This window comes from Thamnophis sirtalis, unplaced genomic scaffold (assembly GCF_051295495.1).
Source record: "Thamnophis sirtalis isolate CommonGarterSnake01/CBP01778 unplaced genomic scaffold, rThaSir2_p1.2 scaffold_2, whole genome shotgun sequence".
In the NCBI taxonomy this organism is placed as follows: Eukaryota; Metazoa; Chordata; class Lepidosauria; order Squamata; family Natricidae; genus Thamnophis; species Thamnophis sirtalis.
Window position 1 is genome coordinate 43,336,490 of NW_028261382.1, and position 26,372 is coordinate 43,362,861.

Here is a 26,372-nt window from a genome sequence, read left to right on the forward strand (position 1 = left end):
AGACCTTCTACGAAGTAACCCAACGAGTGTCTTCGTCTCTTTCCGGCACCACTCGGGCGTTGTCCCCGCCCTCCACCCCAGCCCTGGAAGGGGGAAAAAAAAAACCAAAAAACCCAACCACCTTCCTTTTCCGGAAAATCCCGAGCCGCTTCCGCCGCTTGGCCGTGCGCTTCCCACACCGGAAATGCCCGAGCGCTTCCGGAGATTGCCGAAGGGCCGGCCCAGGCTGCGTGAGGGGGAGCGACGACGGCGGCGGCGGCGGCTGAGGCGGCTGAGGCGGCGGGAGGGCGATGAAGAGCGGCCGGGCCCGGAGTTGCTGAGGCGACCCAGGCGGCCGGGAAAAGGGGACGCCGAGCGCCATGGCGGCCAATATGTACCGGGTGGGCGGTAAGGAGGCGGCGGGGGGGCTCTACTTGGCGCTCTTTATTTGTCCCGAGGAGTGGGGGGAGGGGCGAGGGGTTTATTTAAGGCACAAAAGGGGGGAGGGGAGGGGTCGCCTTGGGGGGGGGCGAGGGGGCTCTTTTGAGGGGGGAGGCCCCGACCAGGAAGGGGGGGGGAAGGTTTGAAAGGAAGGGGGGACAGCCCCCCCCAATGGAGGGGGAGGGGCTGTTTTTAAATTTGGGGGGGTCCCCAGTTGTCTTGGGGGGGTCATGGCCCCCCCTCTTTTTGTGCCCCCCCACCTTTTTGGTGAGGGGGGTTGGGAACTGTCTATTAAGAGGTAATTAACCCCCCCCAACTTGGTTCCTCTCCCCCCCACCCTGGTTCCATCATCCCCTGCTCTTGGATGGAAGAGCCCATCGTCCCCATCCAGGCCGGCTTCCTTCCAAGCTGGAAGGAAGTGATTGTGGGTTTTTGAAAAAGCCCATGATTCCCCAGATGGCCCTGGGCTTAAAGTCCCATCGTCCTCAGCCTCAACTCTCCCGTCTTCCTGGCACTCCAGGGCCCATCGTCCTCGGCCTGAATTCTCCGTCCTCTGGGGCTCTCCGGGTTGTAGGCTAGGACTCCCATCATCCTCACCCTGGCTTGTCCATCCCCTGTCAGGTTATAGGCTAGAACTCCCATCATCCTCAGCCTGAACTCTCCCGTCTCTTGCCACTCCAGGGGTGTAGGTGACAGTGCCCATCGCCCTCAGCCTGAATTCTCCGTCCTCTGGTGCTCTCCGGGTGTGTACGCTAGAACTCCCATCATCCTCAGCATCAACTCTCCCATCTCCTGGCACCCCAGGTGTGTAGGTGACAGTGCCCATCATCCTCAGCCTGAATTCTCCATCCCCTTCTACTCTCCATGTTATTGGCTAGAACTCTCATCACCCTCAGCCTGAACTCTCCCATCTCCTGGCACTCCAGATGTGTTGGATGCAATGCCCATCATTCCCAGCCTGAACTTGTCCCCTAGCACTCTCCAAATGGGGTAGCCTAGAACTCCCATCATCCCCAGCTGAGTTCTTCATCTCCTGGAACTTTCCAGATGTGCTGGGCAATAAATCCCATCATCCCCAGCTTAGCTCTCCACTTCCCTGGCACTTTTCAGGTGTGTTAGACTAGAATTCCCATCATCCCTCAGTTCTCGATCCTCCTGGCCCCTTCCAGATGTGCTGGGCAAGGACTCCCCTCCTCCCCAGCCAAACCCCTGGCTGTCTCCAGATGGGCGGTGTGGAAATCCTCGAGAGTGAGCATAACATGCGTGTGAAAAGCAACTTGATTGAGAAAATGGAGCCATTTAGGAGGGCAAAGTGGGGGCGGGGATAATAGTTTGGTTACGAATGGCGATAAAGAGAGGGGTGAAAGCATCTTGATGGGATTTTGGCAGGGAAGCTAAAAATAAATGGGTGGGGGCGTCATAATTAGCTTTTTCTCCATTTGGTTAAAAGAATGGCCCGGGCAGACAGAACTGCAAAGTTTATTTTATTTTTAAACGGCTTTTATTATTTTCAGAAATAACTCAAGCTGGCAAATATATCCAACATGCCTTCCTGTTCCTCTTTTCCTCACAACAACCCTGCCAGTTGGGTTTCGGCAGGGAGAGCGGGCGGGGGGGGGGGGGGGACTGGTCCAAAATCACCCAGCAGGCTTCTGTGCCTAAGAAGGGACTAGAACTCCCCATCACCTGGTGTTTGGATCAAAGTTATCCAGCCAGTTTTCATGCCTACTGTAGGACTAGAACTCGCTGTCTCCTTTTGATTGAATCAAAGTTACCCAACCGGCTTTCATGCCTAAGGCAGGACTAGAACTCACTGTCTCCTGGTGATTGGATCAAAGTGACCTAGCCAGTTTTCATGCCTAAGGTAGGACTAGAATTCCCAGTCTCCTGGCGATTGGATCAAAGTGACCCAGCCAGTTTTCATGCCTAAGGCAGGACTAGAACTCCCAATCTCCTGGCGATTGGATCAAAGTGACCCAGCCAGTTTTCATGCCTAAGGCAGGACTAGAATTCCCAGTCTCCTGGCGATTGGATCAAAGTGACCCAGCCAGTTTTCATGCCTAAGGCAGGACTAGAACTCCCAGTCTCCTGGCGATTGGATCAAAGTGACCCAGCCAGTTTTCATGCCTAAGGCAGGACTAGAACTCCCAGTGTCCTGGCGATTGGATCAAAGTGACCCAGCCAGTTTTCATGCCTAAGGTAGGACTGGAACTCCCAGTCTCCTGGCGATTGGATCAAAGTTACCCAGCCAGTTTTCATGCCTAAGGTAGGACTGGAGCTCCCAGTCTCCTGGTGATTGGATCAAACTCACCCAGCAGGCTTTCATGAATAAGGCAGGATTTATCCCTGTCTTTCATGACAGATTGGGGGAATTGGGGTCCCATCAAATCTCAAGGAGGGTAGATGTGAGATGGATGTATGAAAAAAAAGCTAGCATTTTGTTTAGAAACAGGGAGGTGATTTTGACTCTCAGAAGAGTGGAGAGAATGAAAAAAAAACAGTATAAAAAAGGGTAGGTGGGCCTCCAGTTCAGAATTTGAACTCAAGATACCTAACACGGTGTAGCTAGAAAGTTGGCAGGTAGAAAGTGTTGATCTGGTAGACTAGATCAGCTAATAGAACCTCCATGTGCAGGAGCAGTAGAGGTAGACCTCGACTTACTTCACTTAGGGACTGTTCAACGGCACTGAAAAAAATGTGACTTATGACCGTTTTTCAAACTCATGACCACTGCAGCACCCCCGTGATCATGTGGCTTGATACCCGACTCACTTTTATGACGGTCGCAGCCACCCGGTGTGTGTGTGTGTGAGAGAGAGAGAGACGTGATCCCATTTTGCGACCTTCTGACAAGCAGAGGTCATTGGGGGGTAACCCGATTCCCTTAACAACTGGGATGATTTCACTTAACAAACGTGGCAAGGAAGGTCGTAAATCGGGGCAAAAAAAAATCACTTAAGAAATGTCTCACTCAGCAGCCTGAATGTTAGGCTCCACTGTGGTCGTATGTTGAGGACTAACGAAGTATTTGAATGCCAGGTGGCAAAAAACCCCAAAAGCAGAGAATATTCTGATATCTCTTTTTTTTGTTAATAACATTTTTTTTAAAAAAATGCAAATAATACAAACGTACATATACATTAAATACAAAGAAAAAAGAAGAAAAGGGAAAAAAACTAATATTAATTACAGTGAACCCCCACCCCCTCAAGACCCTGTTCCCCCCCCTTATATTTCTTTGTCTCTAACAACTAAAAGATATACAATAAATCCCAATTGTGCCCTCATCCCCTCCATAACAACATATATTCTTGAGTAGGTTTATTCCCTTTGCCTTCCACCAACACTGATTTTATTTTAAAAACAAAACCATATTTCATTATAATTGTTTGCTTGGATCATCTCTTTTCTAAATTGGTCTTTGACCGTAATAAAGATTTACTTTTCTAAATTTAATTTCCGTTAATATATCATTTGTTGCCATGCTTCAAATTTCATTATACCACTCATTTCTTTGAATATCCCAATTTCGTCCCCAATATTTAGCCACCCCTAATCTAGCTGCCATTATCAAATATACAATCCATTCCTTTTTGATCTTGATCTTGAATAGGGACAACTTGCCAGCTTTATTATTTTTATAGCCATGAGAACAGACCCAGATGAGCAAAAGAGAGAAATTAGAGCATTCACGTCAAACAAAGGGGCATTGGTCTTTCCCCAGATACGACAACTTGAGTTCCTTTGAATAGATCGGCTATGAATGGGCCCAAAACCGCCATTTCTCTGCCTAGCCAAGATATATGGTGGTTTGTCCTTAAGATCCCAAGGTCCAGCGGTGTAGCCATTGTAGGTGTAGAATTTCCAAACATCATGCAGGTTAACTTTGTCTGCCTTATCCTGGGGCTATAAATATTACTAAGATAATGCAAGAATATATAGCTGGAACAGCTTGGAGTCTAATCATAGACTTCAGAGGGCACAACCTTCGTTTTGATTTTGATATCCCACAAGTTGTCGGATTGCCACATTTAATGGGGACAGAATGAGGAAAAGGTGAAATAAACGGCGGGAATGTTATTTATATTTCGCATTTCTTAAGCGTTGATCGAAATTGGAGATCCTTGCGTTTTAATGCTCGTCAAGTAAGAACCAAATTGTGTTTCTGTCCTGTTTCTATACACAATGCTTTGGGACAGAACTCAGCACAGACAATGTTGTCGCTTTTCAATTTAAAATTGGGAAATTTAGGGCGCAATCTATTTGCTTGTGCCAAAGAGCAAAATAAAAATGAACCAGAGCATTGAGATTCCGTTCGATCCAATCTTGTTTTCCATTGGACGATTTCAGGTTGGTTTGTGGTTAAAACTCCCCTTCTCTAACTTGGACTTTTCCGGAAGGGTTTGGACTACAACACCCATGAATCCTAGTCAGCCTGCCTGTTGAGGGAAGAGGAGGGAGCACATGAGTTAGAATTCCACTCCCAGTGCTGACTTTCTTAAACCGCGTTCAGTTTTGAAAAGAAGTGGCCTTTTTAAGAATTGGCAGGACATTCCGAATGGTCTGTTTTTGTATCTTTATTATTTTACAAATAATTCCTCTTTTCCCCACTATAACAACCCTGTGAGGTGAGTTGGGTTGAGAAAGGAGGACTGGCCCAAAGTCACCCAGCCAGCTTTCGTCCCTAAGGCAGGACTAGAACTCCCTATCTCCTGGTGATTGGCCCAGAGTCACCCAGCCAGCCAGCTTTTGTGCCTAAGGCAGGACTAGAACTCCCTGTCTCCTGGTGATTGGCCCAAAGTCACCCAGCTGACTTTCATGGTTAAAGTTGGACTAGAATACAGGACCTTCCATTTTATAGTCTGGCACCTTAACCATTAGCCTGAACTGGCTCTCATTGGTGTGTGTGTGAGAGACAGACAGAGAGAAAGAGAGAGAGAAAAGAGGGAGAAAGAGAGGAGAGAGAGACACACACAGACAGAGACACACAGAGAAAGAGAGAGGAGAGAAAGAGGAGAGAGAGAGAGATTGGTGGTTGAGAGAGAGAAAAGAGGGAGAAAGAGTGGAGAGAGAGACACACAGACAGAGACACACAGAGAAAGAGGAGAGAAAGAGAGGAGAGAGAGAAAAGAGGGAGAAAGTGGAGAGAGAGACACAGACAGAGACACACAGAAAGAGAGGAGAGAGAGAGAGAAAAGAGGGAGAAAGAGTGGAGAGAGAGACACACAGACAGGCAGAGACACACAGAGAAAGAGAGAGAAGAGAAAGAGAGGAGAGAGAGAAAAGAGGGAGAAAGAGTGGAGAGAGAGACACACAGACAGACAGAGACACACAGAGAAAGAGAGAGAGAGAGAGAACTTGTCCTTGATTGGGGGGGCTGGACTTGCTGGAGATCCAAAAAAAGACTTCCAATTTGCGAGAAAACAAAATTATTATTATGATTTACTATCCAGTACAGTCAGCCTGCAGTTTTAAAAACTGGTTTGGCATTTTTACCCACCTAAAAAAAAAAATCCTTCCCAAAAGACTTGAGATAGGCAGAGATGCCCGGTTATTATTTTGTCTCCTGCCAAATTGTTCAGGTTTCAAGAGAGGGGGGGGGAGGGGGAAATGGTGGGCTTTTTGGACCGATTTCCCGTGGGGGTTGAGAAGATTTCCCCTCCTTCAAATAGCAGGAAACTTTTCTGCTTGTCAGTTCTCAACCCTCCCACTCGAAGGAGGAAGTGAAACTTGAAAATAGAATTATTTTACTACCTGGATAAGCTGATGCAAGGCAGGATATGGTCATTTGGGACGTAATATGTCTTGTCAACCAGCCTTTGCCAAATCACAGTTTAATGTAGAAGCCCTGTTCTAAAATTAGTGTAGATCAGAACCAACAACTTGAAGATATGTGAATTTCAACTCCCAGCAGCCCCCCCCCCAAAAAAAACCAGGAAAGGGAATTCTGGGAGTTGAAGTCCACACCTCTCAAAATGGAGAACTTTAATAATCTTGAGAAACTTTGCTGTGGATTACAGGTAGTCCTCGATTTATAACAGTTCGGTTAGCGGCCGTTCAAAGTTAACGGCATGGGAAAAAAGCAACACACGGCTGTTTTCCCCACTTACGACCCTTTGCAACGTCCCCATGGATTCATAGTTACGACGGTCGCAGTGTCCCGGGGGGGGGTCACGTGATCCCCTGTTGCGACCTTCTGATAAAGGGGAAGCAGGATTCACTTAACAACCGTGTGACGAGTTTTTCAATTCTAGTGACGCACTTGACAACCGTGGCAAGAAGTGTTGTAAAATGGGGCAAAACCTCGCTTCACAAATGTCTCACTCAACCACCGGAATTTTGGTTGTAAACCGAGGACCACCTCCATAATGTAGAACCTCTGCTGTAAAATTAATGTAGATCAGAGTTTCTCAATGTTTCTCAACTTGAAGGTGCGTGGACTTCAACTCCCAGAAGCCCCATCAGGCAGAAAAGGGAATTCTGGGAGTTGAAGTCCACACGGACACACACTCAAGCGGAGAACTTGAATCTCGAGAAACGCTGGTGTGGGATTATAAAAGTAAAAATGTCCCCCTTTTTGGAAAATCCTCTGTTTTAATCTCAATTTTGCCGAGGATTCGTTGAAGGACTTAAGAAAGTTCAGCCTTTTTCTATTTTTTAAAAAAATAGCATGCTTGATCGTGCATCGCACTAAGCCATGATTCGTTGAATAAACCAGGTTTGGCTGGATTTTCTATCAACAGAAGGGCTGAAAACACCTTGAAGGATCCTCACCGTGTGAAAAGTCGGTAATCATCACTCTGCCCAAATATTTGGCTCTAAACTAGAGTTTTAGAGGCGTTTTGGAGTCAGGCCAAAACACTCAAATTTACGAATTCCCCCCCCCCCCCCCCTTGATAATTAAATTGCAAAACCAAAATTTAGCGGAGTCGAGTGTCACGTTTAAAGAAACCAGGAAGTAATTTCTGTGGCTGTTAGCTACTCAGGATGTGTATGTTTATGGCATGAACTAAGCGTGGGTCCATTTTGCACTCAGTTGCTTCCTCCCCCCCACGCTAGAGGAGGCAAGGTTGAAGGTTGAAGTCCAAAATCAAAATCCACCCACCAGCTAAAAATAGTTCCAGCTGTCTTGAGTTGTCAAACCAGAATAACAAGAGTGGGAAGGGACCTCGGAGGTCTTCTAGTCCAACCCCCTGCTCAAGCAGGTGAACCTACGCCTATCATTACAGACAAATGGTTGTCCAGTCTCTTCTTTAAAACCTCCAGCGTTGGAGCATTCCCAATTTCTGGAGGCAAGTCGTTCCACTGGTTCATTGTTCCAACTTTCAGGAAACCCCTCCTTCGTTCCAGATTGCTTCTCTCCTTGATTAGTTGCCATCTTTCTCTCCTTGTCCTGCCTTAAGGGGGCCTGAAGAATAGTTGACTCCTTCTTCTTTGTGGCAGCCCCTCAAATATCGGAAGGTTGCTATCATGTCACCTCTGGTCCTTTCCACTAGATTAGCCATGTCCAGTTCCTCCAATCCTTCTTCCCAATAGGAGCAGTCTATCAAGGTGTACAGTATGCAGTTAGAAAATGTATGTTTAACATTACATATATATAGAGAGAGGGGGGGAGGAGAGGGAGGGAAAGAAAGAGAGAGAGAAAGAAAGAAAAAGGAAAGAAAGAAAAAAAAGAAAGAAAGGGAAGAAAGAAAAAAAGAGAAAGAAAGAAAGGGAAGAAAGAAAGGAAAGAAAAAGAGAAAGAAAGAAAGGAAAGAAAAAGAAAGAAAAGAAAAAAGAAAGAAAAAGAAGGAAAGAAAGAAAGGAAAGAAAAAGAGAAAGGAAAGAAAGAAAGAAAAAGAAAGAAGAAAGAAAGAAAGGGAAGAAAGAAAGGAAAGAAAAAGAGAAAGAAAGAAAGGGAAGAAAGAAAGGAAAGAAAAAAAGAAAGGAAAGAAAAAGAAAGAGAAAAGAAAAAAGAAAGAAAAAGGAAAGGAAGGGAAGAAAAAGAGAAAGGAAAGAAAGAGAAAGAAGGAAAGAAAGAGAAAGAAAGAAAGAAAAAGAAAGAAAGAAGTTAAAATGGCCTGGATAATTTCCTGTACCTAACACAATCAGAGTAGAGCTGGAAGGGACCTTGGAGGTCTTCTAGTCCAACCCGCTGCCTAGGCAGGAAATCCTATACCACTTCAGACAAATCGTTATCCGTCCTCTTCTTAAAATCTCCCAGTGTTGGGGCATTCACCACTTCTGGTGGCAAGCAGTTCCACTGATTCTCCCTGTCAAGAAAATTCTCCTTAATTCCAGGTTGCATCTCTCCTTGATTAGTTTCCACCCGTTGCTTCTTGCCCTGCCTTCAGGTGCTTTGGAGAATAGCTTGACTCCCTCTTCTTTGGGGCAGCCCCTGAGATATTGGAAGACTGCTATCATGTCTCCCCTCGTCCTTCTTTTCATTAAACTAGACATCCCCAGTTCCTGCAACTGTTCTTCGTATGTTTTAGCCTCCAGTCCCCTAATCATTTTTCTTGCTCTTCTCTAACAAAACATCATTCTAATGGCAAGGAAATTGCTGTGTTGTTGTATTTCTCCTTATTTTCCCCTTTCTGCTTTCTCTTCTTTCCCAGATTATGTCTATTTTGAGAATTCCTCTAGCAATCCCTACCTCGTCCGTCGCATTGAGGAGCTCAACAAGGTACGGGTCGCCCGGATTTGGGTGGGCGGGCAGGGCATTGCTTTTTCCTGGAGATGCGCGTCCGAGTTGGGAATGGGCTTAACGGGGATGAGGGGGTGGGAAGGGTCTCCAGGTGGGAGCATTTGATCGGCCAGCAGCGTTTCTCGCCCCTCCAGACGGCCAATGGCAACGTGGAGGCGAAAGTGGTTTGCCTCTTCCGACGAAGGGACATCTCCAGCAGCCTCAACAGCCTGGCTGACAGCAACGCTCGTGAGTGGCCCCGGGGGGCTCCTGGTGGGCTCGACTTTCCTTTCTTTCTTTCTTTCTTTCTTTCTTTCTTTCTTTCTTTCTTTCTTTCTTTCTTTCTCTCCTTTCTTCCTTCTTTCCTTCCTCCTTTCCTCCCTTCCTTCATTCCCCTTCCCTCTTTCCTCCCTCTTTCCCTTCTTCCCTCCCTCCCTCTCCTTTCCTTCTTCCTTTCGTCCTTTCGTCCTTTCCTCCATCCCCTTTCCCTCTTTCCTCCTTTCCCTTCTTCCCTCCCTCCCTCTCCTTCCTTCTTTCCTTTCTTCCTCATTTCCTTTCCTTCTTTCTTTCTTTCTTCCCTCCCTTTCCTTTCTCCCTTCTTTCCTTCCTCCTTTCCTCTCTTCCTTCATCCCCTTTCCCTTTTTCCTCCTTTCCCTTCCCTCCCTCCCTCTCCTTTCCTTCTTTCCCTTCTTCCCTCCCTCACCTTCCTTCCTTCTTTCCTTTCATCCTTTTCTCCCTTCCTTCATCCCCTTTCCCACTTTCCTCCTATTTTTTCTTCCCTTCCCTCCTTCTCCTTCCTTTCTTCCTTTCTCCTTCCTTTCCTCCTTTCCTCCCTTCATCCCTCCCTCTTTCCTTCTTCCCTCCCTATTTCTCCTTTCCTTCCTCCCTCTTTCCTTCTTTCTTATTTCTCCTCCCCCTCCTTCCTTCCTTCATCCCTCTCTTTTTCCTTCTTCCCTCCCTATTTCTCCTTCCCCCTCTCTCTCCCTCCTTGTAGGGAAGGCTTTGGGTCACGGAGCATGGTTTGAGATGGGTAGAAGAGCCTCCCTTGTCACCCAGAAATGCGGGGGGGGGGGGAACAGCTATAAAAAATGCCCCACCCTCTGCTGGGCCAGAATCAAAAGCCAGCCGGGATGCTGAACACTCTGACATGGAGATGTGTTTGTGTGCATGCTTGCTCGCAGGTGGAATCCCGTAGGGCAAAGAAGGGACTGTCTGGGGTTGTTTTTTTGTTTTGTTTTTTGACGTGTACCAACTTGGCGAGGAGCTGGGTGCCCAAGGCCTCTAGAGCTGTGGGGGCAGAGAGCGCCTAGCAGGGGGAGAAAGGCTGGGCCAACACCTCGGGTTTGCAGGGCCGGGCCTAATCCCCAGCATCTGAAGGGTTAACCGAAGGAGGTTTGCAGCTGTGCTCCTGCAAGGGGAGGGGGGGGAGAGAAGGAGGAGGAAGAGGAGGGATTTCTCTGGGGGTTCCCAGCCTCTCCAGCAGGGGCTATGGCCTTAATGGGCTTGCCTGATTGGGCAAAGAAGGGAGGAGGGTGCCGCTTTCACCCCAATCCCTGCAGAGGATTGGGTCGGCCAGCCCCTCCCCTCTGGCAGGGGTGTGTGTAGGTGGGAAGGGGAGGGAACACCCTTCCACTTCCTGTACACCCCACCTCTTTGGGACACTGCCAAGCTGTAGAAATAGAAAGGGGGGGGGTGTAGGAAGAAAAACAATGCTTAAGGGGGGGGATTTCTCTAAAAAGACACAAGAATGTTTGTGTGTTTTCTGGAGAGAGGAGGAGGGAAAAACAGTGCAAAATTTGCAGGAGAGAAGAAAGGGCAGGAGGGATTAGAATCTGGTTTGATTCTCACACACACGCACACCACGTGCACATAGACGGCCTTGTGGGCACAGAGGCTCCCAAGTTGTGTTGTGTTCGGAAGGCTTTGGGCTAAAGAGTTAAGGCATCTTGGCAGAAGGTGTAGATTTTAGGACGAGCAAAAAGGGAGATCTTCCTTCTTTCCTTCCTTCCTTCCTTCCTCCCTTCCTTCCTCCCTCCCTCCCTCCTTCCTTCCTTCCCACTTCTCTCTCCTATTTCTTTTTCTCTCCTATTTCTCACTTACTCTCTTTCTTTCTCCTCCCTCTATCTCTCCTCTTTCCTTCTCTCTTTTTTTCTCTCTCTTTCTTACTCTTTCTCTCTCTCCCTCTTTCAGCTTAAGTGGCTTTTGTTCAAAGTGGATTACACAGCCTGGGACACAGCGAGCAGCAGACATCTGAGTCAGCAATTTCTTTCATGGGGTGGGGTGGGGTGGGGGGGTGTAATCCCTGCCTTCCTTTTGATTGAGAGAGTGTTTCTCAACCATGGCAGCTTTTAAGAGGGGTGGACTTCAACTCCCAGAACTGGCTGAGGGATTCTGGGAGTTGAAGTCCTCCCCTCTTAAAGCCTGCTTTCTGAGGGATTCTGGGAGTTGAAGTCCTCCCCTCTTAAAGCCTGCTTTCTGAGGGATTCTGGGAGTTGAAGTCCTCCCCTCTTAAAGCCTGCTTTCTGAGGGATTCTGGGAATTGAAGTCCTCCCCTCTTAAAGCCTGCTGGCTGGGGGATTCTGGGAGTTGAAGTCCTCCTCCCCCCCCGTAAAGGATGCTTGCTGAGGGATTCTGGGAGTTGAAATCTACCCCTCTTAAAGCCTGCTGGATGGGAGTTGAAGTCCATCCCTCTTAAAGCATGCTGACTGGGGAAATCTGGGAGTTGAAGTCCATCCCCTTAAAGCATGCTGGCTGGGGATTCTGGGAGTTGAAGTCTACCTCTCAAAGCATGCTGGATGGGGCATTCTGGGAGTTGAAGTCCATCCCCCTTAAAGCCTGCTGGCTGGGGGATTCTGGGAGTTGATGTCCACCATTTCTTAAAGCATTATGACTGGAAATTTCTGGGAGCTGAAGTCCCCTCTCCTCTTAAAGCTGCCAAAATTGAGAAACGCCTGCTCTACAGTGGTGGGTTTGTGATATTGGCTTTAGAGTCAGGCAGTGACTCCCCCCCCCCCCAAAAAAAAAAAAAATCCCAAATGATGCACAACCTTCTGGCTTCCTGGTTTTCAGACAATGAGAAAAAAACAGAATATGATGGAAGGTCCCATTCTTGCCCCTTTAGGGAAAAAAGCTCACATTTTAGATGGATTCGGAGACCTCTTTTTAAGCTTGGCTGTCAATCTATCTTAACGCACTGCCCCTCCTCGGTCGCGCCAGAGGTTGGGGCGGTCCCCGGGAAAAGGTCCAGAATTGCCCCTTCTGTTGAGCAAGATGGCATTTTCTAGAAGCGCTTCTCTCTTTCTTTCTCCCTTCCCTTTCCCCCCATCTGCGGTCTCGTCTCAAAATGATCTCCAGGGGAATTTGAAGAAGAATCGAAGCAGCCTTCCGTTTCCGAGCAGCAGCGGCATCAGCTGAAGCATCGCGAGCTGTTCCTGTCCCGCCAGTTCGAGTCCCTGCCCGCCACTCACATACGGTGAGCAGGTTTCTAAAGAATGGAGAGCCGTGAGGGGGGAACCTGTGGTCCGCCGTCACCAGCTGCTCTTCTGGTTTCCAGCACAGACATTTTCTTAGCCCTCTTCTGTTTGGTTACAGGGGAAAGTGCAGCGTTACCCTCCTCAATGAAACGGATATCCTCAGCCAGTACTTGGATAAAGAGGTGGGACGCTGGACAACCATTTGTCTGAAGGGGTGTGGGGTTTCCTGCCTGTGCAGGGGGTTGGACTAGAAGACCTCCAAGGTCCCTTCCAACTCTCTTATTCTATTCTATTCCCTATATTCTATTCCTTCATTCCTCTGTTTTATTCTGTTCTGTTCTATTCTCTTCTATTCTCTATATTCTATATTTTATTCTACTTTCTATTTTCTGTGTTCTTTTCTTTTCTATATTCTATTTTATTATACTATTCTATTCTATTCTCTATTCTGTATTCTGTTCTCTATATTCTATATTTTATTCTACTTTCTATTTTCTGTGTTCTTTTCTTTTCTATATTCTATTTTATTATACTATTCTATTCTATTCTCTATTCTGTATTCTGTTCTCTATATTCTATATTTTATTCTACTTTCTATTTTCTGTGTTCTTTCGTTTTTTTATATTCTATTCTATTATACTATTCTATTCTATTCTCTATTCTTTTCTGTATTCTATTCTAGTCTCTATAGTCTATATTTTATTCTTTCTTTTTTCTGTTTTCTGTTCTCTTTCTGTATTCTATAGTCTATTATTCTAGTCTATTATTCTGTTCTCTATTCTTTTCTGTATTCTAGTCTCTATAGTCTATATTTTATTCTTTCTTTTTTCTGTTTGTTTTCTGCTCTCTTCTGTATTCTATATTCTAGTCTATTATTCTATTCTCTATTCTTTTCTGTATTCTAGTCTCTATAGTCTATATTTTATTCTTTCTTTTTTCTGTTTGTTTTCTGCTCTCTTCTGTATTCTATATTCTATTCTATTATTCTAGTCTATTATTCTATTCTCTATTATTTTCTGTATTCTAGTCTCTATATTCTATATTTTATTCTTTCTTTTTTCTGTTTGTTTTCTATTCTCTTTCTGTATTCTATATTCTATTATTCTATTCTGTTCTGCTCTGCGGTGGTAACGTGGGAATGGCCTTGCGAGCTGCAGACACGGAAGAGGCAGAGGGGTCTCGGCCCACAGAAGGAAAAGGGGCCTGGGGAACGTTTTAGGGATGGGCACCCGACCCCCACCACCCCCGAGAGTAAACGGAAAGGAGGGGAGAGGGGCTTTCAAAGCTTTGCCAGATTCTCTATATGGAAGCTGACTATAAAGACAGAGCTGGATTCTCCTGCTCGTCCTGCTTCTCTGGACTACCTCGCAGGGATGGAAGGCGGGGAAGAGGGAAAATGTTGAGGTTCCTCAGAGAATGCTGAGATCTGGGCTTCCATGATTAGGGGCTCTTGACTCCCTTGGGCAAGGGAGGGGGGAAGGGAGAGAAAGGAAGGAGGAAAAGAGGAAGAAAGGAACAGGGAGGGAGGAAAAGAGGAAGGAGTGGAGGGGGAGGAGAGGAAGGGAGGGAGGGAAGGAGGAGAGGGAAGCGAGGGAGGAAAAGAGGAAGGAGTGGAGGGGGGAGGAGAGGAAGGAAGGAACGGAGGGAGGGAGGGAAGGAGGAGAGAGAAGCAAGGGAGGAAAAGAGGAAGGAGTGGAGGGGGGAGGAGAGGAAGGAAGAAACAGGGAGGGAGGGAAGGAGGAGAGAGAAGCAAGGGAGGAAAAGAGGAAGGAGTGGAGGGGGGAGAGGAAGGAAGGAACAGGGAGGGAGAGGAAAAAAGAGGAGAGGCGAAGGAAAGGAAAGGGAGGGAGGAACGGGTGGGAGGAACGAAGGAAAGAACAGGCAGGGAGGGAGGAAGAAGAGAGGGGGAAGAAAAGTTGGAGAAGGAATGGAGGGAGGGAGGTGAGGGAGGAAGTAGAGGAAAGAGGGGTGGAAGGAAAGGAAGTAGAAAAGGGAAGCAGGGAGGTTCGGCCAGGGGGAACGAGGGAAGAGGAGAGGAGAGCAGGCCAGGCATTCTCTCTCCAGGTGGATTCTCCGCAAACGCCTTTCAACGCTTCCGTCTTCCTTTTCCCAGGACTGTTTTTTCTACTCGCTGGTTTTCGACCCCGTTCAGAAGACCCTCTTAGCTGACCAGGGGGAGATCCGGGTGGGCTGCAAGTACCAGGCGGAGATCCCCGAGCGCCTGGCGGAAGGTGAGCGAGGGCGGCTCCGGGTCCCCATCCAGGGCGAGGGAGGGGAGCAGGACCGACCCCGAGGGCTGACCCTCCCCCTCCCTCCCTCCCTCCTTCACCCCCCCAGGGGAATCCGACAACCGGAACCAGCAGAAGATGGAGATGAAGGTGTGGGATCCGGACAATCCCCTGACCGACCGGCAGATCGACCAGTTCCTCGTGGTGGCTCGGTGAGATCCTAGGGCAGGGCGGCGGGCGGGGCTGCTCCGGGCCAGGCGGAGAGCAGCGGGTGGCTAAGCCCTTTTCCTCTCCCTCTCTGGCCTCAGGGCGGTGGGAACTTTCGCGCGAGCTCTCGACTGTAGCAGCTCCATCCGCCAGCCCAGCCTTCACATGAGCGCGGCGGCGGCTTCTCGGGATATCACACTGGTGAGGACGAGCAGTCGCTTTTTTTCCTTCCTTCCTTCCTTCCTTCCTTCCTTCCTTCCTTCCTTCCTTCCTTCCTTCCTTCCTTCCTTCCTTCCTTCCTTCCTCTTTCCCCCTTCCCTGTCCTCTCTTTTCCTTCCTTGCTTTTCTTTCTCCTTTCTTCCCTCCATTTCCTGCCTTCCTTTCTTCCTGTTGCTGTCCGTCATTCTTTCCTTCCCATCTCTCATCCACGCTTTTTCCTTCCTTCCTTCCTTCCCTCCCTCCCTCCCTCACTCACTCCCTCCCTCCCTCCCTCCTGTTGCTGCCCTTCTTTTCTTTCCCTCTCTCATTCATTTTTCCTTCCTTCCTTTCCTTCCTTCCTGATGCTATACTTCATTCTTTCCTTCCCCTCTCTCCACTCCTCTTCCCTCCCTCCCTCCTTCTTTCTTTTTATCTTTCTATTTTTCTCCCCCTTTGTCTTTCTCTCTTTCTGTTTTTTCCCTTTCTTTTACTCAATCTTTCCTTCCCTCCCCTTTCCCTCCCCCATTTAGTCCTGCCACCCTCCTTCCTTCCCTCCCCTTATTCTCTCCTCTATTCCTTCTCTTTGATTTCAGCTTGTTCTCTATTAAAATCTTTTAATAAAACCGAAGAAGAAGAAGAAAACGAGAGGGATCTTTGAGCCTGTGTGTGGCTCTGGGATTTCTCTGCCTGTGACAGGCAGCCAGTCACTGCTTCCCTTTTCCCCTCCCCTCCCTTCCTCTCTCTCTCTCCCTCTCACCAGTTCCACGCAATGGACACCCTGCAGCGTAACGGCTACGATTTAGCCAAGGCCATGTCGACTTTGGTGCCCCAGGGCGGGCCTGTGTTGTGCCGGGACGAGATGGAGGAATGGTCGGCTTCGGAAGCCATGCTGTTTGAGGAGGCCCTGGAGAAATACGGCAAGGACTTCAACGACATTCGGCAGGATTTTGTGAGTCGGCTTGTGGCTCAGGGCTCCTGGTTGCCAAAGGCCCTTCCTTTGTATACAGGTAGTCCTCCAGTTACGACCAGAATTGAGCTCAAAACTCAAGTGGCTAAAGACGCTGAGCTCGTCAATCCGAAAGGTCAGCAGCTGAGCTGTTCGAATCCCTAGTGCCACGTAACGGAGTGAGCTTCCGTTACTTTGTCCGGTTACTTTGTCCCAGCTTCTTCCAACCTAGTGGGAAGAGAGAAGTACTAGGAAAGAAGAGAATAATAATAATAATAGTAATACAGTCTCAGTAGATAATTTGACAGTGTTGAGGGAATTGGTTGTTTAGCAGAGTGATGGCATTGGGGAAAAACCGTCCTTGTGTCTAGTTGTCTTGGTGTGCAGTGCCCTGTAGTCTCATTTTGAGGGTAGGAGTTGAAATAATTTATGTCCAGGATGTGAAGGGTCTGTAGATATTTTCCCGGCCCTCTTTTTGACTCCTGCAGTGTGCAAATCCTCAATAGAAGGCAAATTGGTAGCCATTGTCTTTTTCTGCAGTTCTAATTATCCCTTGAAGTCTGTGTCCGCCTTGTTGGGTTTCAGAGCCAAACCAGATTGTTACAGAGTTGCATTGCGACCCACAACTATCATAAATGTGTCCCGTTTATGGGTCACTAAACGGAACGGTCGTAAGTCAATGACTAACTGTCCTCCTACTTTTGGGTCCCTAGCAAAATGTCTTTGCTTTAATGACTGCCACAAAGAACAAAAACAAAAATAGTAAAAGCTCACTTTATGACCGGCTCCATGATGGTCATAATGGGAGGACTGCCCGTATGGACTCTTCGATTTGTCCCCAGCCCTTCCTCCTCCTCCTCCTCCTCTTAAACCCCCCTCCCCTCTCTTGCAGCTCCCTTGGAAGTCCCTGGCTAGCATCGTGCAGTTCTACTACATGTGGAAAACTACGGACCGATACATCCAGCAGGTGAGGAAGGGTCTTCCTGCTACTCCTTTGAGGGGGGGGGGAGAGGGCGATTCCTTCCTGGAAGAGGAGAGAGAAGGGGATGTGTTTTCCCCGAGACCCCTTTTCATCCCGTCGTTCCGTTGACCCTTCTCTCTCGTTTCTTTGGCGCGGTGCAGAAACGGTTGAAAGCGGCGGAAGCCGACAGCAAATTGAAGCAAGTGTATATCCCAACCTAGTGAGTATTCCCCCACCTCGGGGTTTATGGGTGTGCGTGTGTATGTGTGTCAGATTCCCCCCCCCCCCCCAGCAAGACTGCATTGGGGGGTGTCAAGAAACTCCCCATCCCAAGACCCAGGAATGTCTGCTATGCTATGGAGAAAAAAATAAGGGCAAAAAATAAAAATTAAAAATGGGAGCTTTGTGGGTTGTTTTGGGTATCAGATGCAGGCTCTTGTTTATTCCAGAGTTTGGGGTTCGAGTTCTTGCGTCGTCCCCCCCTTTTCCTGCCCAGGCTTCTGCAATTATCCGGCTGTGGGGTGGATTCCCACCGGTCCCTTGTTTTGATCCCTGCCAGATCTGGGATCCAATAGAAGAGCGTATTTGTAACTCGGGGTTGAAAGGAGGGGTCGTCGCTGCTCTCTCAGCTTGGTGGTTTTCTTGCAGATGTTTCTTGACCCAACTAAGTAACATCATCAGGACTAGAAGGGAATGGGGATTATGGAGAAGAGGAGGAGGAAGAGAAGGAGGGAGGGAACTGTGGGGTCCTTGGTGCTCTCTGAGCTTGATGGTTTTCTTGCAGACGTTTTGTGACCCAACTAGGTAACAGCATCAGTGTTAGAAGGGAGAAGGAGGAGAATTGTGGGGTCCTTAATGCTGTCTCTGAGCTTGGTGGTTTTCTTGCAGATGTTTCTTGACCCAACTAAGTAACATCATCAGGACTAGAAGGGAATGGGGATTATGGAGAAGAGAAGGAGGAAGAGAAGGAGGGAGGGAACTGTGGGGTCCTTGGTGCTCTCTGAGCTTGATGGTTTTCTTGCAGACGTTTTGTGACCCAATTAGGTAACAGCATCAGTGCTAGAAGGGAGAAGGAGGAGAATTGTGGGGTCCTTAATGCTGTCTCTGAGCTTGGTGGTTTTCTTGCAGACGTTTCATTACCAAACTAGATAACATTACTAGTATTAGAAGGGACGGGTGTTTGCAGAGAGGAGGCGTATGACTGTGGAGTCTTTGAAGCTCTCTGACCTTGCAGGCGTTTCGTGACCCAACTAGGTAACATCATCAGTGTTAGAAGGACGAGGAGGAGGAGGAAGAGAACTGTGGGGTCCTTGGTGCTCTCTGAGCTTGGCGGTTTTCCTGCAGAAGTTTCGTGACCCAATTAGGGAACATCATCAGTGCTAGAAGGGGGAAGGAGAAAGAGGAGAATTGCAGGGTCCTTGACGCTCTCTGAGCTTGCAAATATTTCGTTACCAAACTAGGGAACATCATCAGTGCTAGAAGGGCGTGTGGATTGGGGAGGAGGAGGACTGTGGCGTCCTTGGTGCTCTCTCAGCTGGGTAGTTTTCTTGCAGATGTTTCATTACCCAACTACAGAACATCATCAGTGCTAGAAGCGAGTGGGGCGGATGGAGAGGAGGAGGAGGGTTTTTGTGCTCTCTTAAGCTGGGCTGTTTTCTTGCAGGCGTTTTCATGACCCAACCGGGGAACACCCTCAGTGCTGGGAGGGAGGGAGGGAGGGAGGCTCGCTCTCGTCGTCTTTCAACACTGATGGTGTCACTTAGTTGGGCCATGAAACGTCTGCAAGAAAACCACCCCACAGAATTGGCTTTGGGGGGGGGGGTGTCCTGTGAAAATAAAAAGGCAGCCGAGTTGTCACCCCTGAAGCCGTTTCTCCCTCTTATTATCTCCCCCTTTCTCAGCACAAAACCGAATCCGAATCAAATCATCTCCGTGGGCTCCAAGCCCGGAATGAACGGCGCCGGGTTCCAGAAAGGCCTCACCTGTGAGAGTTGCCACAGTAAGTCTTTCCCCCCCCCCCAAAAAAAGAAATGGGGGCTGCTGCCTCTTCCTTCGGCTGGAGCCCCAATCGTGTCGTTTCTTCGTACCTGGGGGAACTGAAGTCGGAGAGGGCTGAGCCCCCCCTGCAGCGGAGGGGTGGGTGGGAGATGTTGACGAGGACCTCATTGGGCCCTCCACCCCCCCCTCTCTCTCTCTCGCCCCACAGCCACCCAGTCCGCCCAGTGGTACGCCTGGGGCCCCCCCAATATGCAGTGCCGCCTCTGCGCCTCTTGCTGGATCTATTGGAAGAAATACGGGGGGCTGAAGACCCCGACGCAGCTGGAGGGAGCTGCCCGCAGCATCACAGTAAGAGGAACACATGCACACACGCCGATGTGGCTTTGCGTTAGAGGTGGGGAACCGGCTCAGTGGGCCTACGATCCTGTGGGGTGCTGGTTGCGAATCGGGGCTGCGACAGGAATGATGGCTGCGCTTAATAGGGAGGGCGCCTGGGGTTCCCCATGGCTATTATTTTCATTCATAACTCAAGGCCGTGAATATCCCACACAGCTTTCACCTGCAACAACAGAGCTATGAGGAGGGTTAGGCTGAGAAAGGGAGATCCAGCTGGCTTTCATGGCTTAAGGCGGGAATAGAACTCACCTTCTCCTGGCGATTGGCCCAGAGTCACCCAATTGGCTTTCATGGCGGGACTAGAACTCACCGTCTCCTAGTGATTGGCTCAGTCATCCAGTTGGCTTTCATGGCTTAAGGCAGGACTGGAACTCACCGTCTCCTGGTGATTGGCCCAGAGTCACTCAGTTGGCTTTCATGGCTTAAGGCGGGACTAGAACTCACCGTCTCCTGGTGATTGGCCCAGAGTCACTCAGTTGGCTTTCATGGCTTAAGGCAGGACTGGAACTCACCGTCTCCTGGTGATTGGCCCAGAGTCACTCAGTTGGCTTTCATGGCTTAAGGCGGGACTAGAACTCACCGTCTCCTGGCGATTGGCCCAGAGTCACCCAATTGGCTTTTATGGCTTAAGGCAGGACTGGAACTCACCGTCTCCTGGTGATTGGCCCAGAGTCACCCAGTTGGCTTTCATGGCTTAAGGCAGGACTAGAACTCACCGTCTCCTGGTGATTGGCCCGGGGTCACCCAGTTGGCTTTCATGGCTTAAGGCAGGACTAGAACTCACCATCTCCTGGTGATTGGCTCAGTCATCCAGTTGGCTTTCATGGCTTAAGGCAGGACTAGAACTCACCGCCTCCTGGTGATTGGCCCAGAGTCACCCAGTTGGCTTTCATGGCTTAAGGCGGGACTAGAACTCATCGTCTCCTGGTGATTGGCCCAGAGTCACCCAATTGGCTTTCATGGCGGGACTAGAACTCACCGTCTCCTGGTGATTGGCCCAGAGTCATCCAATTGGCCTTCATGACTAAGGTAGCACTAGAACTCACCATTTCCCAGTTTCTAGCCCGATGCCTTTGCCAGTCCGCCAAATGCTTCCTCTGAGCCCCTTCTGCCTTCCCTCCCTCCTCAGGAGCCCCACTCTCGGGGCCACACGTCTCGGCCGGAAGCCCAGAGCCTCTCGCCGTACACCACCAGCGCCAACCGGGCCAAGTTGCTGGCGAAAAACCGGCAGACCTTCCTCCTCCAGACCACCAAGCTGACCCGCATCGCCCGGCGCATGTGCCGGGATATCTTGCAGCCACGGCGAGCTGCCCGGCGCCCTTACGCGCCCATCAACTCCAACGCCATCAAGGCTGAATGTAGGTGGGGGGGGAGAGAGGGTGGGGTAGGTGGGGGTGGGCAGGGACAATGGGGGGGGGCTCTTAAGTAAGGTATGGCTTGCTTCCTCTCCAGGCTCGATCCGGCTTCCCAAGGCGGCCAAGACGCCCCTCAAGATCCACCCGCTGGTCCGTCTTCCTCTGGCTACCATTATCAAGGAGCTGGGTAAGGGGCCTCTACGGATGGGCGGTTCTCTCTTGGGGTGGGAATGGCCTGTCTTCCTGTACATGTATTAGCAAAATAAGAGATTCTCTCCCCCCCCCCCCAATTACATTTCTTTGGAAGGAAGGAGATCAGGTACAATTGGAAAGGATGGCAGAGGATGGGTGGGAGGGAGGGAGAGAGGGCGGGAAGGAAGATAAAGGGACGGAAGAGAGGAAGGAACAAAAAGACAAAGGGAAAGAGCACAAGAAAAAGGAAGGAGGATGGAGGGGAGGAAGGGAAGAAAGAGGAAGGAAGGGAGGATTGGAAGGAACAGAAACACAAAGGGAAAGAGCAAGGAAGAGCACAAGAGAAAGAAGAAGGAAGGAAGGAGGTCAGGTACAATCGGGAAGGATGGTGGAGAATGGGAGGGGGAGAGGAAAGGAAGACGGGAGGGAAAAGAGGAAGGAAGGAAGAAAAAAACGAAGAGCAAGAAAACACAAGAGAAAGAAGACGGAAAGGAGGAGGTCAGGTACAATCAGGGCGGAGAAAGGAGGATAGATGGGGAGGAGGGAGGAAGAGAAGGCAGGAGGGAAGGAGGACGAAGGAAGGGAAGAAGAAAAAGACGAGAAAGAAAGAAAGAGCATGAGAAAGAAAACGGAAGGAAGGAAGGTCAGGTACAAACAGGAAGGAGGATGGACGATGGATGGGAGGGAGGGAAAGAAGGAAGATGAAGGGAGGAGAGGAAGGAAGAAAAAGACGAGAAAGAGACAAGAGAAACGGAAGGAAGGAGGGAGGGAGGGAGGGAGGTGAGATATAATTGGGAAGGAGAGGGTAGGATGGATGGGCGAGAGGGAGGAAGGGAAGACGGGAGGGAGGGAAGGAAGATGAAGGGAGGGAGTAGAAGAAGGAAGGAACAAAAAGACAAGAAAGCACAAGAGAAAGAAAATGGAAGGAAGGTGGTCAGGGAAAGAGGGAGGAGAAGGGTGCAGGTGGAGTGGGAAAGGAGGGAGGAAAATGGAGGGATGGATGGGGAGGGAGGGAAGAAAGATGAAGGGAGGAAAGAAAAGGAAGGAAAAAAGGCAAGAAAAAGAACGAACGAACGTGAGAGGAAGGTAGGAGAAAGGATGAGAAGGACCTTCACTGCCCTATTTGTCCTTTTCGCAGCCGCCCAGGCGCCCCTCAAACCCCGAACCCCTCGGGGCACCAAGACGCCCATCAACCGGAATCAGCTGACCCCAAACCGAGGCTTGGCTGGCATCGTCAGCAAACGGACTTTCGAGAATGTGAGTAGCTGAGCTGCGAGCCGACGGGCCTGGAAGGGGGGGGAGAGAGGGGATGTCTGTGTGGGAGGAGGGAAGGGGAGGTTTTTTTGGGGGGTGAGGGGAAAAAATCCCGAGATTTGGGAAGCCAGCAAGGGGAGAAGTGGCCCCCAGTTAACGACCCTCCGTGTCCTTGTCATAGTTTTGCTGCAGTTTGTGAGTCCATCTAGGTGGGTTTTTTCCCCTGATTTCCGTTGTATTGCTCGTTCCGGGCAGCTCCCCCCACTTACAGAAGTGGGAATAACCCACTTTTATTCCTTTAAAACACAATAATGGCCGCCTGTATTATATTCAGGTGGGTCAATGGCTAAGAGACTTAGCTTGTCGATCGGAAAGGTCGGCGGTTCGAATCCCTAGCGCCCCGTAACGGAGTGAGCTCCCGTTTCTTGTCTCAGCTTCTGCCAACCGAGCAGTTCGAAAGCACGTAAAAAAAATGCGAGTAGACAAATAGGAACCACCTTTGGTGGGAAGGGAACAGCGTTCCGTGCGGCTTCGGGAGTTGAGTCACACTGGCCACTTGACCACGGAGACGTCTTCGGACAGCGCTGGCTCTTCGGCTTTGAAACGGAGATGAGCAGCGCCCCCTAGAGTCGGGAACGGCTAGCACCTATGTGCGAGGGGAACCCTTACTTTTATTATATTCAACCAAATCTTGGCTGCTACCCAACCAACGTTCGTCCCCTTGTCTGGCAATTCAGAAGGAGGCGGATCTGGAGTGTGGGAGGGTGGGGCGGCTAGGCGGGCGGGGGGGCAAGCAAGAGGTAGACACTGCTTTGGGGGGGGTGTTCCTCTCGCTGATAGCTCTGTGTGCGACCGGGCGCAGGTGGCAGGGGGCGGGCTCCCCTTCTCGGCCAACGGACGGCCCCTAACGTCCGGCATGAGGTCAAGCAGTCAGCCTGCCCTGAAACGTCAGAAGCTGAACCCGGCCGACGCCCCCAATCCTGTCGTTTTTGTGGCGACCAAGGACACCAGGTACGAAGGCAGGGGGCTTAGCGGGGGCGATGGATTGGTGTCTGGGGAGACGGCAGGAAGAAAGATAAGAGGCGGCTGAGCCCTCCAAAGGAAAAGGGGTGTGTGGAAAACACTTCGGAAAAAGACCCTCCCTAGTTTCCTGCATTGTAAAGGCGGGGTGGGGGGGAGAGAGGGACTTTCAGGCTTGCCAAATTCTGCTCCTGTGTTGGGACTATGGGAATGAGCCCCCCACAGACTAAGTTAGATAAGAGACAGCTGAGCCCTCCAAAGGAAAAGAGGTGTGTGAAAAACACTTCAGGGAAAAAAGGCCGTCCCTAGTTTCCTGCCTTGGAAAGGTAGGGGTGGCGGGGAAAGAGAGGGACTTCCAGGCTTGCCGAATTTTGCTCCTGTGATGCGGCTACGGGAATACCTTCCCCCCACAGCCTAGGCCGTGGCCAGATAAGAGGCAGCCGAGCCCACGGAAGGACGAGGGGCGCGGGGGAAATCTCTCCGGGGGGGGAAGGGGGGGAAACCTTCCCTAGTTTCTTAGTCTGCAAAGGCAAGGCGGGTGGGGAAGATGGACTTTCAGATTTGCAAGATTAATGGAGCCTTACAAGACAGCTCGTATTTCTGAGTGTACTACCTTGCAAGGCTGGCGGGGAAGTAATGGTGGGGTGGGCCACTTCATCGCCTCACACTCCCCCCCCCCTCTCTCTCTGGCCTTGGGAGGGTGACGTGGTGTTTCAGTCCTGCTGGCTTCGAAGGCAGAGCGTGCCACAATTATTACCCTGCATCAGAACGGTGGGGAAATCTGGATTCTCGCCTGTTGTTCTAGAATGACCAGGCTCCTGTTGCAACCTAGGTCAGTCTTTCTGAGGCTCGGCCCCTTGAAGAGGGGTGGACTTCAACTCCCAGAATCCCACCCGTCTTAAAGCATGCTGGCAGGGGGATTCTGGGAGTTGGAGTCCACCTATTTATTTAAAAGGGGTGGATTTCAACTCCCAGAATTGCCCAGCTGGGAATTCGGGGAGTTCTGCAGCCAGCATGCTGGGGAATTCGCGGAGCTGGGGTCCACCTGTCTTAAAGCATGGAGGCTGGGGGATTCTGGGAGTTGGAGTCCACCCATCTTCAAACATGCTGGCAGGGGAATTCTGGGAGTTGGAGTCCACCCATCTTATTTCGGTGTTTCTCACCCCGGGGGATTTTAAAAGGGGTGGATTTCAACTCCCAGAATTGCCCAGCTGGGAATTCGGGGGGTTGTGCAGCAGGCATGCTGGGGGATTCTGGAAGCTGAAGCCCACCCATCTTAAAATGCTGGCTGGGGAATTCTGGGAGATGAAGTCGCCCTCCTGCCCCCCCCTTAAAGGGGCCAAGCACACTGACCTAGAGATTTGCTGGTTGGGAATATTAAAATGCTTCAGAAGCCAGGGGGCTGCTGGACAAATAGGGAGACCCCTGAGAATTTGGGGAGGGGGCGTGGAGAAACAAACGGTTCTTTGTCAGCTCAGGTTTTTGCCTGCACCGCCCTGCCTGGCTGGGCGCTGTAAAAAAAACAACTTTGCTGCTCTTTTCGTTCCCCAGAGCCCTGCGCAAGGCCCTGAGCCACCTGGAGATGCGCCGGGCTGCCCGCCGTCCCAACCTGCCGGTGAAGGTGAAGTCATCCCTGCCACTCAGGCCTCTGGGGACTCCCCTGTTGCCCGTGCCCCCAGTCCATCCTGCCAGCACCAGCGAACCCATCGTCCTGGAAGACTGAGTGCTGAGCTCCTCCCTCAGCCCCTCTAGGAATCCGCTAGCCACCTCGATCCACGCCGGAGGCCCTTTCCAAGAGTCCCCGTCGCCCAGCGTTTGCCGGTTTACGGGCCGGGGGGGAAGGGGGCGGGCCTGCCCTCTTCCCCGGGGGTGTGGGGTTTGGGCCCTGGATCTCCCGCCCTCTCTTTTTTATATATAAATATATTTTTAATTTCCACATTTTACATTTGTACTTCCCCCCGCCCCTCCCTTCCTCCTCTCCTCCTCGGCCCAGCCTCTTCTCCTCCTCCTCTTCCTCTTCGATGATCTGAATGCACAAATTCGCCTGGGTCCGTTATTTTTTTTTTTAAAGGGGCGCCCTCGTTTTTCACCGGGGACGCGGGCGGCGCTAAGAGGGGCGTGGAATTGGGAGGAACGGGGGTGGGGGCGTCCCTTTTCCAAGCGGCCTCCTTTTTCCACCGCATCGCTCTTTCCCCCCCTTCTCTGTGTCGTTTTCTTCCTTCTCGGATCCCTTAAAAAATCTTCTCTCTTTCCCCCCCCCCCCCCGCTCCCCTCCCCAATTTGGGAACAAGGAGCCTTGGCGATATCCTTGTTGACGCAGCCATCTTATAAATCCCCCCCCTCTCTCCCCTCTTTTCTCCCCCTTCTCAGCCTTTGACGAATTCCCTTTTTTTTGTACATGGTTTGGAGAGCAAAAAAAAAAAAAATAGTCAGGTTTTTTTAAAGTCAGCCTCTGGTTCTTATAGCACTGACGACAAAAAAATGAATAAATAAATGCCGTTTTCTTCACTGGTTTCTCTTGCGGATGGTTTGTTGGGGGAGAGGGAGGAGCAGGAACTGGGTTTTCTCACCGAGGCTTCCCGAGAGCCTGAAGCCGGCTCCTTGTCCCGACAAAAAACCCTTTTATTAATTGACTGTGAATTCTGCTGATTCACATCCAGCAAAGTCTTTCAAGGGAGGATTTACGGTCACAGACCTTATCTGGCTTGGAGAGCTGCCAGGCTGAGATCTGCAGAACTTGGCCAGGAGTCTCGGAGAGTCACGAACGAATTAAGCGAACTAATGGTCTCCTGCAAACTCCACTCCCCTGTCGCTCCTCTTTTATTCTCTCTGGGAGGGGCCATTCACCGTCCACCTGTAGCCTTGCTCCCAAGTCGACGCCTGTTCTTTAGCTCTTCCCTTCGTCTGGCAACTCTGCGCATGCGCACACTGGGAACAGGCTCCAGCTGTTCGTGTGCCCCACTGATGTCTGACTCCGAAGGCAGCTGAAAACCGGCATACGATAAACTACAAAACTGGAACTTTCACAAGATCTTTATAACTTTCTCAGGCAAAAAAAT

General features: G+C 50.2%; 1 protein-coding gene across 3 annotated transcripts; it reads left to right on the forward strand.

The window, feature by feature from the left end:
• Nucleotides 1-219: 219 nt before the first annotated feature.
• On the forward strand, nucleotides 220-25,821 carry MTA2 (metastasis associated 1 family member 2). Of its 3 annotated transcripts, none has more exons than XM_087705199.1 (18): nucleotides 220-387; nucleotides 9,018-9,085; nucleotides 9,241-9,334; nucleotides 12,440-12,557; nucleotides 12,677-12,740; nucleotides 14,672-14,789; nucleotides 14,896-14,998; nucleotides 15,095-15,194; nucleotides 15,952-16,140; nucleotides 17,030-17,104; nucleotides 17,260-17,318; nucleotides 19,000-19,097; nucleotides 19,305-19,444; nucleotides 20,622-20,850; nucleotides 20,945-21,034; nucleotides 22,178-22,296; nucleotides 23,134-23,304; nucleotides 24,865-25,821. In XM_087705199.1, exons 1-18 carry the CDS (start codon nucleotides 360-362, stop codon nucleotides 25,063-25,065), a joined length of 2,064 nt encoding a protein of 687 aa, XP_087561325.1. In that variant the 5' UTR covers nucleotides 220-359; the 3' UTR covers nucleotides 25,066-25,821. The 3 variants fall into 3 exon arrangements, with proteins under 3 accessions (XP_087561325.1, XP_087561328.1, XP_087561327.1); XM_087705201.1 differs by having other exon boundaries at nucleotides 221-387; nucleotides 23,156-23,304; XM_087705202.1 differs by lacking the exon at nucleotides 23,134-23,304.
• Nucleotides 25,822-26,372: the final 551 nt, after the last annotated feature.

Excerpts from the sequence above, each read along its gene's own strand:
- MTA2 (XM_087705199.1), top strand. The coding sequence starts at position 360 with ATGGCGGCCAATATGTACCGGGTGGGCG. Across the intron at positions 12,558-12,676 it reads CTGCCCGCCACTCACATACG|GGGAAAGTGCAGCGTTACCC; the intron begins GTGAGCAGGTTT and ends GTTTGGTTACAG. Across the intron at positions 15,195-15,951 it reads CTTCTCGGGATATCACACTG|TTCCACGCAATGGACACCCT; the intron begins GTGAGGACGAGC and ends CCCTCTCACCAG.